Source organism: Chrysoperla carnea, chromosome 5 (assembly GCF_905475395.1).
Source record: "Chrysoperla carnea chromosome 5, inChrCarn1.1, whole genome shotgun sequence".
In the NCBI taxonomy this organism is placed as follows: domain Eukaryota; kingdom Metazoa; phylum Arthropoda; class Insecta; order Neuroptera; family Chrysopidae; genus Chrysoperla; species Chrysoperla carnea.
Window position 1 is genome coordinate 49576150 of NC_058341.1, and position 21112 is coordinate 49597261.

The following is a 21112-nucleotide window of genomic DNA, read 5'->3' on the forward strand; positions in this document are numbered from 1 at the left end:
TGCACTTTCTTTCTATGCGTCCGCGTCATGTGATTAGGACATATCACTGTAACAAGGTCACATAGGAACTAATTGGCAGTCTTTTCTCTCATTTATTATATCGCATTCACTTACAAGCTAGCATATGCCTTGCATTATCTATGTATAATATTCTATGTTTGAGAGCTTTGTGTAGTGGTTGACTTCTTTGAGTTGACAACAATCTTCTTTGATAACCGATTTGACAGCAGTAAGCAGTGTTGCCAACTCAAACCATGATCAGTGGTTTTACCACTAAAACTAGTATTTTTTAATATCACTTATGCTAATTATTGAAAGTTTTGTAATAAAAATCGATAAATATTCTGGTGCCACATCTGTCTAGTAGTTTTATATCGTCTATTCATTGGGCTTGAGAATTGAAAGTACACTGTCAAACAGTATGCTTTATGTATAATCCAATAGTGTCAGTTTCATTGATATTAAAAATATTTTTCTTTGTTTTATTAAGCCCCGAACTAAAAAAAGGGATGTTATAAGCTTAACCGCTATTTGTGTCTGTTTGTCTGTGGCATCGTAGCGCCTAAACGGATGAACCGATTTTAATTTTTTTGATTTCGTTTGAAAGGTAATTAAACGGAGAGTGTTCTAAATAGAGAGTGTTTTAAGTGCTAGTTTAGGGTTCCGGGGGCGAACAAAACTAAAAAATTGGCAACGATCTTCAAAATGCTTTAAGGAAAAAGGTAATTGAATGGAGAGTGTTCATATACATGTTTCAAGTGCGAGCTTAAGGTTCCGTACCCGAAAAAGTAGGTATAGGGTATTTCAAATTTTGTAAATTTCACTTGTTGTGAACCTCAAAAAAACCACCCTTACTATCACTCTTTAGATTCTTTGCAACTATTTGCGCTAGACAGAGCACCTTCTAGACAGTAGCACTAATAATCTTTGTATACGCACCTAAAGATAAAATATCTCAATGATTAAAAACTTTTTACCTTCGTAATTGAAGCTTTGGTTCTACATGGTAAGAAATGTACGGCGTTTACTACAATGCTGGTATGGTATAGAGACAGATACTTTAGTATCTATGTTAACATAATATTACAGTAGTGAATAGAGCTAGTCACCACAAGTATTGTGGTATCACCAACCAGTATGGGCCTGACGCCTATACTACAGGATACAGTATGGCGTTCACACCGATACAGATATAGTTATACCACAAAAAATTGCATAGCGTGTACACAAAGATAAGACCATAGCGATAAAAGGTCTAGTCTTTGAGGAAAAATTCAAGGACGTTCGCTTGTACCCAATTTTTTTTTCCAAAATTCAGAAGAATAAAAGTTTACATAATGTCTGTCAATTATCCAGTTCGAATTCTAAGGCTTTTTCGAAACATCTGCTCTTATTCTAATCACAATGATTTTTGTAAAGTTTGTGTGTAATAATATTATATAATTTAAATTGTCTCAGCCACATTATACATCGCTAATAACATTTTAAATAAATTTGTTTCTATTTTGTAAATGTTTTTAGAACAGTACTCGAGAAAATACTTTTCATGTTAAACTTGTTGTTTTCAAAATCCTTTTAATGTTTTATTTTATACGTTTTTTCTATCTTATGTTCAATTTTCGTTTACTCTAGATTTTATATTGTTTTGTATTTGTATTTATTTAAGTTTTAATTATAGCTCTCTTTAAAAACTAAATACCATTCAATTGTAGATAAATCTGTTTATTGTTCAGATAGATATATTTGTTTTACAATTTATTCTTTTTAATCTTATTGTGACGAGCTTAATCTGTAAATAGAATCCAATTCAACCTACATTTTCCTTTGTTTTAAAGTTGTGAAAACTACACAATTAAAAGCAATTAATGTGTTGGTTGTACTCAGCTGAATAAATGTTATATACAATTCTAATCACACACTCAACAATTGGGGCTTTGCATTTTAAAGTACGTAAAATTCAAAAATGTAAAAAAAAGGCTCCAATTTGGAAGAAAATTTCGTACATATGGATAAGTCTTATGTATTACGATTATATAATTTCATGAAAATAAAATTCGAGACCTGAACATGATTGTGCGGTAGAGACTATGAAGTAATTCAGACATATTTTAAAAGATAATGGATTTGTAACTTGAATTTTGCATTATTTCGGCACTAGTGTGTCCATTCACCTATAGGTCCTACAATCTTCAAATTAATTCATCGGAAAATACTGTTTTCATTTTGGGGAATTCCAGAATCCTGATTTTTTGACGGAAAATAAAATTTTACAGAAAAATTTATTTTTTATTTACCATGATAATCGAATACCCTTAATACAATTTACTCTAAAATATTTATTATTTCCGAATAATCAAATCAAATTGACGAGCTGATTACATAATAAAATTTATTTGGTAATTAGTAATTAAAAATGAATTTGTGCAAAAAAAAAAAGCGAAATTAGTTCACTTAAATCACAAAAAATAATCATAATTATAATCAAAAAATATATAAATAATCAGGAAATTATTACTTCCGGTATACCTAAATACGTAATAATACATTATTAATTTCCTTATGTGTTTTGCTATAGGTACTAAAAAACTAATGATTGCTAGTTAGTATTGATGGCGTTAACATATTTGGATGAAATAATGAGTAAACATTTACAAAAATAATATACAATACACGTATTTGAATGACTGATTGGACAGGTGATTGTTAATTTATTAGATTGTTTATCAAAATACTGCAACATGAAATCAATAATTCCGATCGCATAATTTTTGATTCAATGTTCAATGGAATATTTTTTGAATGATGTTATTGAGATTCAAAATTTTATAATTACAAATTGTACAAAAAGAGTAAACCCAGAATATATTTTATTATCATTGATCCTAAATACCTAATCTTACAAGTTTTGCCTCTTTGTCATGCAAACTCCCAAGAAAACGTTTATTTTTCTTAAAATTTTGGGCAAAAATCATTTTAGATGCATTTATTTGGTTATGAAGAATGGAGAATCTTTTACTGAAAAGAAATAACATCTACTGACATTACGATTTCTTAAATTGCCGATTTTAAAAACATAAAATAATAATTGACACAATATCGCGGTGTTATTCAGATAAATCAATTAACTCAAAAGATTGTCCCTCAGTCACGAAATCAGCCTGAGTTGCATGGCTTTGATGTCATTATTTAAGGTGTTTGTTTCCCTACAGTATTGTAAAAAAGTTTTGGTTTATATGCACGTTACATACATATAAACCAAATACATGCTTTGTAGTCAAGTTTGTGTTATTTTTAGCTTTACAATACCACACAACTACAAAAATATATAATATATTGTGTGCAAGTACTGATTATAAATTTGATAATATAGATATTTTTCTTCAATCATATATACTCTAAACTATGGTCGTCTCTGTTCATCAAATGATTGATCTTCGATGAACTAATCATAAAATTAAAATTTTGTTTTTATATAATCGATAACCTTATATTTTTGTGGTATTATTATAAACTACAAGATTTTTTAAATATTTTAGATAGTTTTTTATCACACTAGATTTTTTGATAAAGATATATCCAATTGGAACGGATACCTATTCGTTGTGTGCGTAGTCATGGTGGGGATAATAAAATCGATGCCAGCGCTTTAAGTGAAAAATTTTGGAGATAAAGTGGGCTGTTATGACTAATTTGCAATTATTTACATGTTAATGATATAGAAACTGTCAAATTAAAATGATTGAAAAACACTAATTAATTAAACTTAATGCATTAAAAATTGTGAAAATAAGAAATCAAATTGTACAAATATTATTTTTCAAATGTTAATTATCGTAATTATTTATTTAAATTTGTGAAACAAGAATATTAAATTTTAAATGTAAGTTTTCAATGCAATCCACACAATTATATATGCATCCATTAATTCTATAATTAAAGTAGTGTATCGTTGTCATGGAAACGAAATTCACGCTCGGAGCGAATATGATTCATCATTTTTTCAGCCAACTTTGAACGATAAAATAATAATAAAAAACCGGATAACCTATAGGAATTTTTTGTGATTTTTAGAAACTTTGTTAATCAATAAATGTATTAGTTTTATTGAAATCCCTAGTATTAAATCAATCAATCCTTGCGTATCTCCGTAAAGTAATTTGGACTACAAAAATATAAAAATTCAGATCATTTGGCCATTTAAAAAGTATTTGTCGAAATATCTATAGAAGCAACTCTTATGATACAATTTAGTTTAAACATAATATTTAAAAATCTTTTTGAAATAGAATTACAAAAGATTTAGTAATAAATAGTTCTCATCAATTAAAAAAAAAAGTTTGTGATTATATCGGCTTTCTTTTACTAAATACAAAATCAATATTACTTGTAATAGGATAACATTTTTTATTCTGTTACATTACAAAAGACGAGTTTACGTTAAACCGTTACATTCACAAATAATAATCATCTTATCTTCTTTATATTAAATGACGATAATAAAGCTTTATCGTCATTTAGTCAATGATTTTTTCGTGATTAGTAGATGATTTTACATTTTTTTTTCTTTTTTTCTACGTATTTTCCATTTTAAATTTTTGCTGACTAATAAACTGTAAAAAAAGTACAGAGTGGCTCAGAGTAATAAATGTTAATTATAGTTTCTTTTTTGTTATAGGCCTGCATTTGCGCAGCATAGACGAGCCGCGCATGACCGTGGAAACAGTTGCGGCTGGCGGTGGCACGGGGCTCACAAGTAGTGGTGTTGATCCACTAAGTAATAAAGCCTCGGCCGCCTTTAATCATCGACATACACAATCAAATAATTATGATCCAGAATATGCACGTATGGAAACATGGCTAGATGAGCATCCAGATTTTGTACAAGATTATTTTTTAAGGTAAGGCAAATAAAATTTCTCCTTAAATCAAAACGCAATTTTTATATTTTGAACTTTGTTCAAGAAAATTAAAGACCCGTTTTCAAAACAGGAAATCAAGATGTTAGTAAAAACCACACTTCCAAACGCTTTTCAGCTCTTGTAGAAAAAATCTGATCTTTTGGAAATGTTAACGGAATGCACGGTCAGGTGAAACAACCGTTCGAAATCTTTTTCACAAATTTTACAAAAGTATTCGTTGAGTGCGTCTTACAACACTGGTAAAATATCAAATCTTGCAAGTTCATACCAACTATTTTTTTTTTTCATTAATAATATGACTTTGGTTTTTTTTGTACAAAATTGTAAAAATTATGGCATTTATGTAATATGCATTGCATACATATACTACTTAAAATAGCAGATTATACGAAGTTGTTAAAAGTTTGCCACCTATGGAACCATTTTTGGTCTGAGCCCAACGAATAATGAATAATATTTTTACTCTACATATGTAGATCGAAAATTTTAGTTTTATGATCCACTTTTGTTGTTCACAAGTATATTAATCTAATTTTTATTTGGGTTAAAAAAATATTTTAATTCCATTTTTCTAACGGGTTTAAAAAAATATATTTATGAAAAATGATGTTTTTCTTTTAAATAGAAAAAACACAGACAAAAGAACCTACATATTTTATATTTTTTTAAGAGATAAAAAATTAACATATATATTAAAAATAATTATGTTACATTACATTAAGAAACGTATTTTTTAATATAACATTTTACAAGAAAAAAAGAAAATTTAATTATGTTTAAAATATAATATTTCTACAAATGATTTGCTGAAATTTACAAATTTAGACATAAAGGGCTACATGGCTGCAAGCTTTAATTGAAAATAAAAACTCTCAGGATTCAATTTCACGATATTTTTTTCCTTAACGCGAAAGAAGTTTCTAAGGGTTTGTTATCTTGAAATAATAATATTATCTTCAATGAGACCGTGGTCTTGCGGTTACTGTGCCCACTCCCAATGCAGAAAGTCGTCCGTTCAAAGCCCATCCATGTTAATAAATTTTCTTTAAATTTTAATTTTTTTAAATTTTGGTTAATCTTTTTTTGGTAATTTTGCCTGCATCTGATATTTTATATTTTTGAGTTACACAATAGCCAGGAATGTTCATATTTCAGTAAAAGAATGTATAAGCGTTTCCTTATTCGAAATTACTAGCAAGCACACATTGAATTTAGTTTTCGAATAAGTCTTTTGTTGCAGAGCATTTAAAAATTGAAAAACAGCATAGTCAAGGTTAACTCTTGTTGTACAGATCATCCAATTGCTAAAAATCGTTGAAATATATGTTGAAATAATTCATATTCATATTCAAATTTCTTGGAATGACTATATAAAAGACTACAATAGCTCGTTGCCATATTCTAAATATTTCGAAGAAACATGTTTTAAATTTAGCCAAAGTATTTTATAACATATTTTTCGACTTTTCGCTTGGTTGAATTTGACGACGTTACAAAATGATATTTACCAAATTTATGGTCATCTCGGTAGCTGGCTCAGGAATTGGCGAAGGTACGTTCCAGAATAGACAATGCATTAAAAAAACTATCACTTGATTTTACACATGCCTTATGTATGACACCTTATACTATCTGTAAAGCATTTCGTTAGTCATTATAATATATGATAAGTAAGAAGAGTTTTTATGGACGTTCATAGGTATAAGACAAAGAAAGACTCTTCAGACAATTTATTGTGTTTGATGCGTGATGCAATCATATCATTTGATTTAGGTGGGATCGTATCACACAAAATAAATTGTCTGAAGAGTCTTTCTTTGTCTTATACATAAGAACGTCCATATAAACTATTTTTATTTCATATAATATAATGGCTAACGCGATGCTTTACAACTATATATTCGTTTTTACCATCGAATAACTTTATTATCCATTCACAATACTAACCATAGTCATGCCGTTTTTTTTTTCGTTCATATGAAAAACTCGAATTGAAAATCTGTTTGTCACTGATCGTAAAACACAAACTTTAACACCGAGCTTACCCAGACAACTTTCTCCTACACATATACAGAATAAGAAATTTTAAATGAAATGGTTCTTGAATTTCATCTAGTATCCTCTAATCCACTAAAAACAAACAACTCTTTAAAAATATGGCGTAAAGTAGGTCATTAATTTTCACTGTTATAGTTCTTTGTTCTCAAAATGGTGTGATAAAAAGAAAAAAATGATGAAAATTATTTATCATTACATACACAAAAACTTTTTTTTTCCAAATAATTTTTTATATTTTTGTATTACGGTTTAGTGTAAAAGTGATTAATTTTGTATGTATTTATATGTAAATATAACAAAAGAACATATCTCAAACATTCATAAAAAAGTTTTTCATTCATATTTGTCAAAATTCTTTTCGAAAAAGTTTGTTTTGACAGGTTTTAAAAATATTTCTAGTCGAATCGAATTACTCATTTTTTATCAATTCAAGAATAGTCTTTTAAAGGCACAATTTTATACCATGTATATATGAAATATACATGTATAGTATATTAAGTTTAGTCCCAAGTTTGTAACGCTTAAAAATATTGATGCTACGAAAAAAATTTTGGTATAGGTGTTCATAGAATCATCTAATTAGCCCATTTCCGATTTCTGTCTGAAAGTCTGTCGTCTGTCATAACGGTTATTCAAATAGGAAAAGAGATATCAAGCTGAAGTTTTTATAGCGTGCTGAGGACGTTAAAAGTGAGGTCAAGTTCGTAAATGAGCAACGTAGGTCAATCTTGTAAACCGTTAGAGATAGAACAAAAGTTTAAATGCAAAAAAAAATCCTTTAAAAAAATAAACAACTTTTGTTTAAAACTTTTTTTCGTAAACATCACTGTTTACCCGTGAGAGCGCAAACTGTATAGTAAGTATGTTACAAGATATTTTTCTGAAAATTTAAGGTATTAATTTTAGAAGTCAAATAATTGTATGATCCTTTAATAAATTTAATTTTGCTGCTTTTAGTTTTTACTACATGAAATAATTGCAGTATTAGTTTAAAAAAGACATACTTCTGATTAAGTAGTCAACCCCATATGTAAGTACATAGTATACTCTATGTCAAAAAAAATACTCGTTTTAAGACATTCTAAGTGTTACTATTATAACATAACATATGATGAGTACGCTTAGAATGTTTTAACTGTGGCAGTTTTTTTTGAATTAAGTATACATTGGTTTGATTAGGATATTTATTATGACATAACATAAAAATTACATTGTACTTGCTTTAAATTATCTCTGTTTTCTTTAACTTCTGATAACTTTCACAACTCAATGTTTTGTAAATGATAAAACATAAAATTTTGAAAAAAAATACAAATTGACTGATTTTTCCGTTTTCTCAAAATTCATGGTAACTTGAACCAATTGAAAAAGTTTTAGTTTCCTAGATGTCGATTTTTGTTGTCTGTTGCAGTTTTTTGGTTTTAACTCCCAACCAGCAAGCAAATATCCTGCGATAAGGAACAAGGCTCCAAAAAATTTTCTACATGTTTTAAAACAAACTCTGACAAATGCAATTTTTACTCTAAATAAAATTCCAAAAAAATACGTGACGAGCGTGTATATCAAGGATATAATAAATTATAAATTGAGTATCTTTTGTGGCATAATACGCGTGACTTTTCTCACTGTCTATCTGCGGATATTGACTATTACGTTCCCATTTGAAACCATGGAGGATATATATAACTATTTTTTCTAAAACAAAAAGCAGAAACGTGCCATTCATCCATAATGGTTTTAATTTATTCCATTAAAAAAATGGGTGTTACAACACAACAGCAAACATGTTATAACGACCGTAAATTATTTACAAAATATTGACATAATATATTTTAGAAAATAATTAAATATATTCTTTGTTGACAAAATGACAACAACAATACCAGAAGAATAACACACAAAACAGCCAAGCATTTATAATTTGCTTGTATAACCATTTGGGTTGTGTAGCATCCCATCCAGCATCCATCCTTTCATACATTTAGTCTTCCGTATTCATTAATCTTAGTGTTGTATGTTATAAAATATAATATAACAATATGTTATTATCTTAACAATATTTAAATATAACGCCTACAACAATATATTCTTTTTGGTTTGTTATAATATTAATTTTATCAACGTTATGTCATTTTCATTTAAGCCATATACGGGGTGCTAGAAAAGTATCGTAGCTGCAGCTAAACTCGAAAAATAACGGGTTTAAAAAAAAATAAAAGTTGAGAAGTTTTAATCTTGAAGGCAAGCTTGTCTTTTAAGGTCATTAAAAAGTGAACTCTTTTAAAATTTTTGTCGTGATAAACTTAATAAAAATTCGGCTCATTACGAATCGGATCATAGGTAAGGTTGTGTTTTTTTAACAAATTTATAATTCTAACTGTGAAAAATTTTCAAAAAACTGACTGAACATTGATGTATTTCTTCTGATTTGTCATTTCATTGTTGAGGTATAATAACGTAAAGTTAGTCAATTTTAATGTTGAACAGAAACGACTATATTTAGATTATTATGGTTGAAGAGAGATAACTTTATTAACAGAGAGTGGTACATTATTTCACAACAAGCTTGTATACTTTTACCGTGCATATAAGTCCAAAAAAATTTTACAACATTATAGGATGACAAACACCTTAACTGGTAAGAGATAGAGTAAACTATTAAGAAGTCACTTATTTAAAAAAATTAACAACTGCTGTTCGAAAAATGTTTTTGAGAACTCGAATAGTTTTAGCAGAAATTCTATTTGAAATTTTACCTTTTATTGTATAGAAATAAGTTTTTGCTTTAACATTCTCATAATAGAAAGAGATATAAAAAATTTTAAAAGGAGAAACCTGGTCTATATAAGACGAAGACTATTTTTTACCGCGACTATACATACAATGGCGAGGGTTATGTGTTTGATCCATATGTATGTATGTTATTATGTTTGGACCTAGCTTCTAAACTACTTAGTAAAATTTTACAAATGAGGTATCGTTAGATGCGGCTTGATCGCCCGCTGGCTACAGGTTACAGGCTTACAAGAATAATCGTAAACCTAAAAGTATTTCCAATTTCTGTTTCACTTAAATTAGTTTCCTTTTCTATACATAATCATAAGAAAGTTAAACAGTTTGAAGCAAAACGAAATGTCGTATCTATTCGTTAATTTTTTATCACCTCATTTTCACATTAGAATAACGCAACTTGTTCAGCAAGCATATGAATAGACTTGACATAATTTTATCATCATGTCATTTTAGTTGAATGTACAAATTTTACTTGTTAGCTGATAGATACTGAAGTGTCTTCTTCATCTTCAGTAATGATTATTATCATCAGATATAAATAATATATACGCTCCGTGTGCCTTGACTTAGTTATAGTTGTTACTAAAGTTTCAAATTTCATTTTAATAAATTTTTGAAATTATTAATGTGGAATCATTAATATTCGTTTCGTTGCTGTTAGGAAATATCGGAATATAAAACATGATATCTTGATATCCAAAAATAAAATATCCTTCCATTCTACATTCTACACAACTAGTGATTCATAACCCACAAGGTATCGAAATAAACTTTTTAACCATCTTATTCATGAAGTTCGTAGAACCGATCTTGTAAACCGTTAAAGATAGAACAAAAGTTTAAATGTAAAAAATATTCCTTATAAAAAAATAACCAACTTTTGTTTGAAACATTTTTTCGTAAATATCACTATTTACCCGTGAGGGCGCAAATTAGGCGAAAATTGTATATGTAATTATGGGAATATCAGTTATGTATGTGTGACATGTATAGGTATATGTGTAATATGATAGAGTCATCAACACTGTCTATGCATGGTGTTGAAATACCAATTAACTCAGTCAATTGTTTTTTGTTTTTAATTTTCCTTAAGGATTAAGGAAATATAAATGCATAAAATATTTTTCCCCAAAATTGATATATTGAACCAAAATTTACAAAGAACAATAAACTCATTTTTTTTAAATAAAACAAAAAAAAAAACTAAAACATTGAATTTCAACAAACAATAATAAATCAAAACCAATTCTAACACAAAAAAAAAAAGTGAAATACAAAACTTGATTAATTTATTGAATAACTGTTATTTTTTGACATGTAAAAGGTCTGTTTTACCTCGGTAATACTTAAATTAAGGCAGTTTCGTCTGCAAATAAGTAGATGACCGGTAATTTGTAACATTTTCAACGAAGATGGTATATATTATATTATTAAAATGTTGCAGAAAATTAAACAAAATATCTCCGGATGTCGGAAAATAAAGCCACCGTCAAATCCCCGATGGGTAAATAAAAAATTTATTAGTGGATACAAACTTCTTCATCCATATTGGGGGAGTAAACTGGAGAATGCATGATCAAGCTTGCTACGAAAATTGTGATCAAGTTGAGAGGAAGATATAAATTAGTGCAGATAGAAAGAGACAGAGTATATTATCTATTATATATATACGTATAGAGACCCAGTAGCTTAGTGGCAGAACACTGGACTAAGATAACCAGAGAGCAGCGTTCAAAACGAGCTTATGTATATTAAAAAAGTTGTTTGTTTTTATTACTCAATAATCTTATAAATAATATTTATTCTATTTGTAACATTTACACCAAAAGATGGAGCTAAAGAAGTTTTACTTCAGTCGTGTGGTCTATAGCATAATCGTTTTTTCTGCATCTCTATTATAATGGTCTCGTTTTAAAAGGGCTTTATCTTCTTCTTCAAATATTATGACAAATTAGCTTAATTTCACCTAATCTGAAGCTTCTGTCCCTATCAAATTTCATTGAAATTTTGTGAAATATAATTCCTGGAAATGTTTCAATTGCCACAAAGCCCAAATATTTTGTGATCATTGCTACCTTTTTTTCTGCTCTTAAAAGAACTACCATATACTTTATTCTACGTTGATATTATTAGTCTTCCATTACAAATTAATCAATTGTATAAAGTTTTATTAAAAATCGAACACAGAAAATTTAAAAAAAAAATTCTTTTTAAGGGACAAGCTTTTATTGTACTAAAAAGTAGAAAATAATTTTATCCATGAGTCACTCATACCCGACTATTTGTAAAAGCTTGTGGCGCTCAATTTAAAATATCAAAAATGAATCGGAACGTCTCATCAACTCCACATGCCTAATTATTTTTCGATTCATTCTTGATATTAAGCGCCTCAAGCTTTTACAATAGCCGGGTATGATTGACTTAAAGATAAAATTATTTTCTACTTTCTAGTACAATAAAAGTTTGTCCCATTAAAAGTATTTTTTATTCAAATTTTTAATTTGAGTCAAAAACAAATGTATATATATTAAACATGGTGGAAGCGATGGGAAAATTAGGATGGTACAACCTTACCATGCATTGTCATCCAAACTAAATGTGCATGGAAAATTTCAGCTCAATCGGAAACCGGGAAGTGGATCAATTTTGACTTGCAAGATTCTATTACAGACAGACAACGGGACAAGTGAAACTAAATAAAAGCTTAAACTTCAAAAAGTCTACTTCAGATTTGTTTTGAATGAGGATAAAACAAACATAGCATCATCCACAAATGATATGTAGGTACACATTCATTATTCAATATGATTGTATAAAGTACCATTGTTCGATTGATCCAACTGTTTTTGGTGTCTGGCTGGCTATCCGTTAACCAGTTAAAATTTTTTGAAAGAATATCTTGGAGTATGATACATACAACCACCCACACGTCAATCTGCTACAACAGGTTTCTTAGTACTCACTCACTCAAGTATGAATGAATGGTAGTAGTATTGGTGTGTCTGTCTTTAATATTCATTCATATATCAAGAAAAAGAACAGTTGGTATTCTTCCGATATCCTGAAATAAAAGAAATATTAAAAAAAATACAACGGTAATATAATAAGAAAATTGTAGTTTTTAGTGCTGAACTAAAATATTTATCGATTTTGGTTGAAACGTGGCCGTAAAAGAAGATGTTTCAAGAATATTATTGCTTGCAATATTGGCAAAGAAACATCTATATCTCTACCCACTTTTTTCTTTAATACATACATACATACATAGTATAAAACAAAGTCGTTTCCGTCTGTCTGTCCTAAATCCTATGTATGATTATATATTTAAAACTACGGAACGGATTTTGATGCGGTTTACGGATTTTTAATCATTAGATAATTCAAGAGGGAGGTTTTTATGTATAATACATGCATAATATAGTAGAGTAAGGGGCTGAAATAGAAGTTGAAGGCCATGTGCTTCCAAAACTTTTGCATCGATTAAGCTTAAATATTGACAAGATATATGAACTCTAAAAAATGCTCTAAAACAGCAAAAAACTTACATCGGGTCCAAATATTCATTGTCTATAGCTCATAATGCAAATGATTCAATAATTATTTTTATCATAAAATGAATAGATTATTAAGCTTTAAAAATAATCATTTCGAAAAATTCATAAATTATTCGTTGGCTATTCATCATAATTCCAAGAATTTTTATTTTTTGGAATGATTCATCTTGAAATCAGATTTATCCAATCCACCACTAAAATAAATTTTCAATAGATATATTTGTGTTGAAAACCCACTCACATATAATAAATCATAAAGGAAAAAACCAAAGTAGTGTTTCACTTTTGTTGGCTCTAAAACATAAGAGATGATTATTTTTTTATAGAGAGGGAACCGGAAATTCTTTATCTTTTCAATATTTGAAAAAATACACAAGTGCCAATTTGATTTATATTATTTCACGGTATTTTCTTATTTTTTATGTTGTTGGAAAAATTCCCAAGAAGAAAATGATGTGTGATACTTAGATTACTGGCGCTTATTTTGCATTTTTTTTGATTGACATGAAAATTATAATTATTTTTAAAGCAAATACATAAATTTTTTAAATAAAATTGTACCGTGTGTTCAAAAAGTTGTTAATGAAAGATAACCATATATTTTTAACTAATAGTAAACATCTCAAATATTTCATCTCTTTTTATATCAAATTATTTAGTCCATTTAATTTTTAAGGCTTAAAACTATCGCTTATATTAGCTCTTCATACATAGGCGTTAGTTTCTTGAAGGAAAAACTAAAGAAAACGTGTACTATTTCGAAGAAGTTTGAATTAAACATGAAGGGCCACTAACATTGGGTCCATATTACTACCATTTTGTTGTATAATCATTAGTTGGTGATTGTAAACCTACAGTACAGTATTGTAAAAAAGTTTTGGTTTATTGCACGGTACATACATATAAACCAAATGCATGCTTTGTAGTCAAGCAATGAGTTATTTTTGGCCTTACAATACCACGCAACTACAAAAATATATAATATATTGTGTGCAAGTGATGCTTATAAACTTGATAAAATAGATATCGCTCTTCAATCATCAATACTCTTAACCATAGTCGTCTCTGTTCATCAAATGATGGATCTTCGATGGAGTATTGATGATTGAAGACCGATATCTATTTTATCAAATTTATAAGCAGCACTTCCACACAATATATTATATATTTTTGTAGTTGCGTGGTATTGTAAAGCTAAAAATAACTCATTACTTGACTACAAAGCATGTATTTGGTTTAAATGTATATACCGTACAATAAATCAAAACTTTTTCACAATACTGTAGATTTAATCAATTTTGAAATACATGGTAAAATTTATAGAAAAACGGAAAAAAAATAAAAACTGTAATCTTAACATTGACTAAGTAATTATGAAAAATGACATTAAAATAAATAGCACGTTGCCAATTCCTGGTAACAATTGTGTAAATAAAATTTTTAAAAAAATCAACTTCTGAGATTTCACTCACTTACATTCAATACGAACATAAAATATAAAACAAATATTATAAGTAATTACTAGTAATTAGAAAATCATAGTTATTTTTATTTGATTATTTAGAATTTTTCATCTTACATTATTACTTTATTTTAAAACCATTGCTGTAATCCAGTTTTGTATTTAAAACTATAAATTGTTTCAATACATTACGTGTCCAAATTTTATTGCGTGTCCAGTGTGTAACGGCCTAAGAAAAGAAGCAAAAAATTTTCCTAAGAAGTATATACTTTCACAATAGTAGGTATGGAATTTTATTTTTACACGTTATATTTTATTCGAAAAATATCGATGGATGTCAATTTCATCACCTTATTTTTGAAGTATAAATTAGAGGCTTAAAGCTAAAAAATTTTCAATCTTCAGGAGCTTATTTTCGGAAACAATCGCCTGAGAAAAAATTTCAGGCAAATCCTCAAGAAAACAAAGAAAGAGTTTCTGCATCGATAATTATGGAAAGTATATTAGTTTTGACTAAAGTGAGAAGAAATTTCCAAGGTTTCCACGTAGCTAAAATAAAAAAAATTAACTAACCTGCGCTGGGCAACTAACCTTCTAACCTTCACTTCATATGCCGTCACTTATCCTCCTTTTGTTAACAATTTTTGTCGATTTTATTATTTTGGTGGGGAATCCTAATTTTTTTGAAAACAGCTTTCTATACGTCAAATAATTTTTCAAATTGGTTAAGTACCTAGTACCTACACCTTGATCTTGAAGGCATATATTTTGAAGACTGTGGCCTAGTTTATACCACCGATAAAAGAGTTCACAACTTTTAAACGACTGAACTGACTTTCATGTAACTGTACAGTTTTTTAATATACACATCATGCCTTATTATTTGATATCAGACTTGAGTATATTCGTTCGTTCCCACTTTCATCCCTCCTCTCATATCCCCTTTCGTCGGTTTGTAATGTACACGTCATGCCCTTTTATTTATCATTATCTATTACGAAGAACCAACGAAACCGTTTTGTGATCAAGTTTCCAACTTAACGATCATTGAGGCATTTGATCCCCTGCACTTATCATTATTTATCGATTTATGGGTTGAAATTCATTAAAATGTTTTTTCTCTTAATTCCATAGAAATATAGTGAACTCTGATTTGAATTTTTGGTTAAGATCGTTAAAAAGGTATGCATTACACAGTTTTAACTTAAAAAAGGAGAGTTTTCAACTAGTTTTACGTCTCATTTTATTGTAAAACACTTGAAAATAAACATCTTCATATACTTTCCAGAATAAATATAGATTGAGATATCTAGTTAATCTTTTATTTTATGCTGAGATTTAACAAAAATTACTTTTCTATTTTTATCGTACACAAGAAACCCTTCTTCTTTCGTTGTTCAAGTGGATGTGATGCTTGTCAGTAAATAAATATACAATTTTAGTTAAGTTTTAAAAATAAATAACATTTTTGTTTGTTTGCCTTAAAAATAGAAGATTCCTTACACATTTCATTTTGATACAACAGAATTAGATTTCAAATAAAAGTATTGTTTTATTCGAAAGTTTGTTTAAAACAGTCCTTGACGTAAAAGTTGAAGTGGGCGGTTAATTTAAAGTTATCTGATAATTGCATTTTCAAGCTTTTTAAGTTAAATTGGTGTGTAATTGGATTAAATCTTAAACCAATCATATGAAAATATGTCAAAACAGGGTGTCTTCAAGAATTAACTTTCCGATTTTCCAGTATAGGTAGATAATATTTTTATCCCCCGAACTAAAAAAAAGGGATGTTATAAGTTTGACCGCTATGTATGTGTGTCTGTCTGTGGCATCGTAGCAACTAAACGGATGGCGACGATCTACAAAATGCTTTAAAAAAGGTAATTTCATGTAGTGTTCTTGTATATGTTTCAAGTGCGAGTTTATGGTTCCGTACCCGAAAAATTTGTGGGGGTTTTTTTTAAATTTTGTAAATTTCACTTGTTCTTTGATTTTATGTAGATTCAAACAAATTCACTACGCAAATAGTGAATATCTCGAAAACTTTGTTAAATAATAATCGTCTACTTTGGGTACGAATTAGCTTTAATAGTGATTTTTATCCAAATAGAGAACAAAAGGTTTTGATTTTATTAGCACTGGGTTTTTGTCATTTTTTCGTGTTTCTACAGCAATTAGGACCCAAATGACACGAAAGTTCAGTTCATTTAACCATTAGACAAATACCTACTTTTTAAAAATAAATCCTGAAATCGATCCGAAAAAATGCTCTCCGTTGAGGCTTTTGGACAATATCTTAGAAACTTGGATAAAAATTACCTTATGTGCTGACTTGAAGACTTGAAGATTCGCTGTTTGAGCTTAAATCGACAGCGAATTAAAGGATTATTCGCTGAATTTGAATTGAATCTATACAATTTTGAAAGGAAAAGAGTCAAAAGTGGCATTGATTGACGCAAGTCGATTAATTTTCCATCAAATGTGATTTTTTTGTAAAGGTAATAATTTTGAGTAAAGCGAGTAAGATAAAAGTTAATTTTCATATTAACACGGTTTATTATTTATTAAACTTTTGGTCCCTACAAAACAACAAAATAATCAAAACAACAAAATAATCAAAGATCTTGATCGATAAACGGTTGAGAACCACTAATTTAAACAGAATCAGGTTCCATCCCACATTAAATTAAAACAAACAGAACAATAATATAAAACAGTAGTAAAGTTTTTCTAAAAATGTGTATTTATGTAATACGATATTATGACAACTGCATCCAAATTCGTAGTAACGAATAAAGTATTACGATGATGATGCTGTTATTTATTTTGAGCAAATACGTTCACGTTCATGTTTTAGGTCTAGAGCCACGCGTAGTGTTTGATAATCGTTTCAGTATGGCTGGAAGTTTGAGTAGCTGATTCATCTATGAAAATTTGCATGCTTGGGGACTTGTTTCTTAGGGCCCAGCAAAGGAGGTCACAGTTTATAATCGCAGGCAAGCTTAAAAATAACGACTATTCGTTAGGATATTATTCAAATGAATAAGAGATGTAAAAATCGTCTAGCCCGAAATTTAACCCTGACTATTGAAATTTTTTGGAGGAAACAGTTTAATTGTAGTTTATTTTCCAGTAACTTGTAATTTACAGAGCTCAGAATTTTTTAGTACAAAATGGTTATTATTAAAATTGCTTTTAGGGCTTTCTGTTCAACAAAAGTGCTAATCACATCATCAAAGTTTAAATTTCGAACCATAGAATGTTCGATGAATAAAATAAAATAAAAATAGAATAAAATTCTTGCCCCAATTTCCTAAATAAATTTCTATATTTGATCGATCACTCGGCACTAATCGTAGTCACAGGAATGCTTAAGTATAACAGAAATTCAGTGTATATTTCAGGAAAGCTTTAATGAAATAAAATGAGTGTTGGTTGTAAGAGACTGAAATTGGTTCATTTATTCCAAGGAAATGGGACCTCAGTCGCAGTTAATGATAATGTCTAATACACGATTGGATGAGTTCACTTTCAAACAAGCTTTCAGACTTTTGGAGACATTCATCTTCTTATATTTCAAATGAATGATGTTTGACCTTGATACTGACTTGATACGCTGGCTAGGTGATATCTTTTCCAACAAATGCATTGAAATGTTGATACATTTTTTTATTTAATTTGTGTATGCACGTAGGTAACTTAAATTAATTATAGATAAGGCTAATTAATTTTACTAAATGCTGTAATAATAAATGTTAGGAAACCTGCTGTATTCGCGGCCGTCTCAGATCGCAAAAGGGGGCCCTCTTCTGGTGATCTTCTGAGCCCGTAACATTTTGTCCGTCCTACCACCCATCATAACGCCACTAGGAGGGAAAATTTTGATAGACTCCACAACTTATATCTTCTTTTTATTTTCAGCCATTCTGAATTGACTATTTAATACTGTGATTGGTCCTAGACCTGTATTTTCACGTCATACATACTCCAAGAATGATATGTACTAATGTTTTCCATTCAAAACGTTTACTCACTCAAATCGACTACTGAAATAAAAATGCATTCTACGTTTAAAAAAAAAGAAACGTAAGAGAAAAAATAAAAAATAAACAATAATATTATATATAATCGTTATGTGTTTAAAAATCTTGTTAACTTTTATATATATATAAAGGTCGACGAACTGTTTCTATTTCATTCTAGCTCGCATACAGGATGGTATGTCAAGAGTAAGAGCTAAAAGGAAGTCGTGAAAATTTAAATAAACCTTAAAGCAATCTTTACGTGTGTAAATTAGGAGGATGCCTTTCATAGGTGATATTTTTCTAACGAAGTTATCAGGCAAATCAAACTAATTTTAATTTTATTTTTCAAGCAGATTTAATTTTTTTATTACATCGCATCCTAACGAAATAATTTAAAGAATAAAATAATTTAAATATTTTAATTGTAAAGCTTGGAGTACTCTTCATATATTTTTTAGGTGATTATTTTGTACTTTTTAGTCCGATTTAAAATATGTTTATTTTACATTGTAAAATATTATTAATTTGAATTTTTTTATTGGTTTAAAACACTATTCAAATTTTTTTACCAAAAACAATTTATTAAAAAAATAATCTTGATTGATAATTTTACAAAACCTTTCAGTAAAAAACTCTTTCCTTGTTTGTGAAATAACACCACCAATTGTGTGTAAAAACTTCCCACTCTTAGTTTAAGAATTATCATAAAAGTATTGCAATTTTGACCATGGAAATTATTGCAATTGATAATTTCGGGCGCCAATCTGTACATAAATTATCTATATACGAGGATCATACAGATTTTTATGTTACATGTTTGTAATGATAAATATCTCTTCCACTTTTGTGTGTTATGTTTTATAGGAAAATAACAAAACATTTAATGATCCACACACAAAAAAAATAACGTAAAATACTTCTTATATAAGTGTTGAATTATATCAAAGCGTGACTAGAAATTTGTACAAGAGATTCTGTTGTAGAAAAGTAATAAAAAAAAATACAGAAGCATAACTTTATAGTATTTAGGTATTTAATACAAATAAATTTTGAAAAATAAAAGATTTTCCTTTTTGGATTACCAAAAGAAACAGAAACCTATACTATTTCGCAGAAAATACTGACCACTCTCATAAAATGCCCTTCTCATGCATTTTTGTCAATATCACTTAAGGATGTACGTGTGCCAGGGCAATTTTGGATAATAGGCTTGATTTTTTTATATGAAGTTAGGCTTAGTATAAATCAGTTCTGAAAATTTTGGAGGGTGGGGTTGCCTGATTATTTTAATAAATAATAAATAAATGATTTCAAAAGTAGGCATATTTAACATTGAACTTTTAGGAAAACGGTGATGGATTATATGTTTTCATAGATTTCTCCAAAACTAGTCGGGGGAAATTAAAAAAAAAAAAAAACAATATTAAAATTAAAATTAAAGCCTTAATGAATTATTGAAAACCAAAAAACAACCGCTGTGCGTGACTACTTAAGGATGTATGAGCACGGTAGTGGGAACACAAATTTAAAAAATATATATATTTGCAATTGTGATGGTTAATTATGTTATAACTTGACAATAAAGACAAAAAGTAAGCATACATTTTTTCGATAATTGGAGTAATTTTCAAAATATCGAAAATTGAAAATTTTGTTTCATTACTTAGCTTTCAATATTTCAAAAACAACGGCAGATATTGAAAAATTGTATTCTTATTTTTCGTCTACATTCATGAAGTTATAACAAAATTCATCATCAAAGTTAAAGATGGGATACAAATAATTTCAATCACAAGTCTAAAGTTGCCTTGGCATTCGTACTACCTTAAGAAAAAAATACCCTTCTCCTAACAAAATGAGGATAAAAAATAACTGAAACTCAAGGAATTATACTGAATATTTCCGTGTTAGTTCGCCCCATAGATCGAAATAGCCGTGTCCGAAGTTTAGGGCATATATATAGACCTAATTTTAATTTATATAGAAATAAGATTATCTGATATTCAGTCATTGGAGGCTTCGCAGTTTAAACGAATAAAATTTAAAAATGAAGCAGAAGTCTCATCGAAGTTTCGTCGAAGAGCTACTCAGTAAATCTGATTTGAGATTTATAATACTTCACGTCTTATAAAGAATTCGTATTGTTCAAAGTGATTATATCCATAAAATCGCTGAATAAAAAATCTCGTATCCAGCCGTGTAAATTCGCGATCTACTTCAGAAGTCGTGAGTACCGTAAAAGTCAAAGCATGTTTCATGCCAAGTATTTCAGTAATTTATAAATACTAGGTAGGAATCAAA

At 28.6% G+C, this 21112-nt stretch overlaps 1 protein-coding gene across 2 annotated transcripts in view; it reads left to right on the forward strand.

The window, feature by feature from the left end:
* Positions 1–21112, forward strand: part of LOC123301809 (dual 3',5'-cyclic-AMP and -GMP phosphodiesterase 11-like) — a 413277-nt gene that overhangs the window by 366639 nt on the left and 25526 nt on the right. For both annotated transcript variants that reach the window (XM_044884715.1, XM_044884714.1), the window contains one exon: positions 4676–4898. In XM_044884715.1, coding sequence (XP_044740650.1) covers positions 4708–4898 — 191 coding nt within the window. In that variant the 5' untranslated portion in view covers positions 4676–4707. The remainder of the gene's footprint in view (positions 1–4675; positions 4899–21112) is intronic.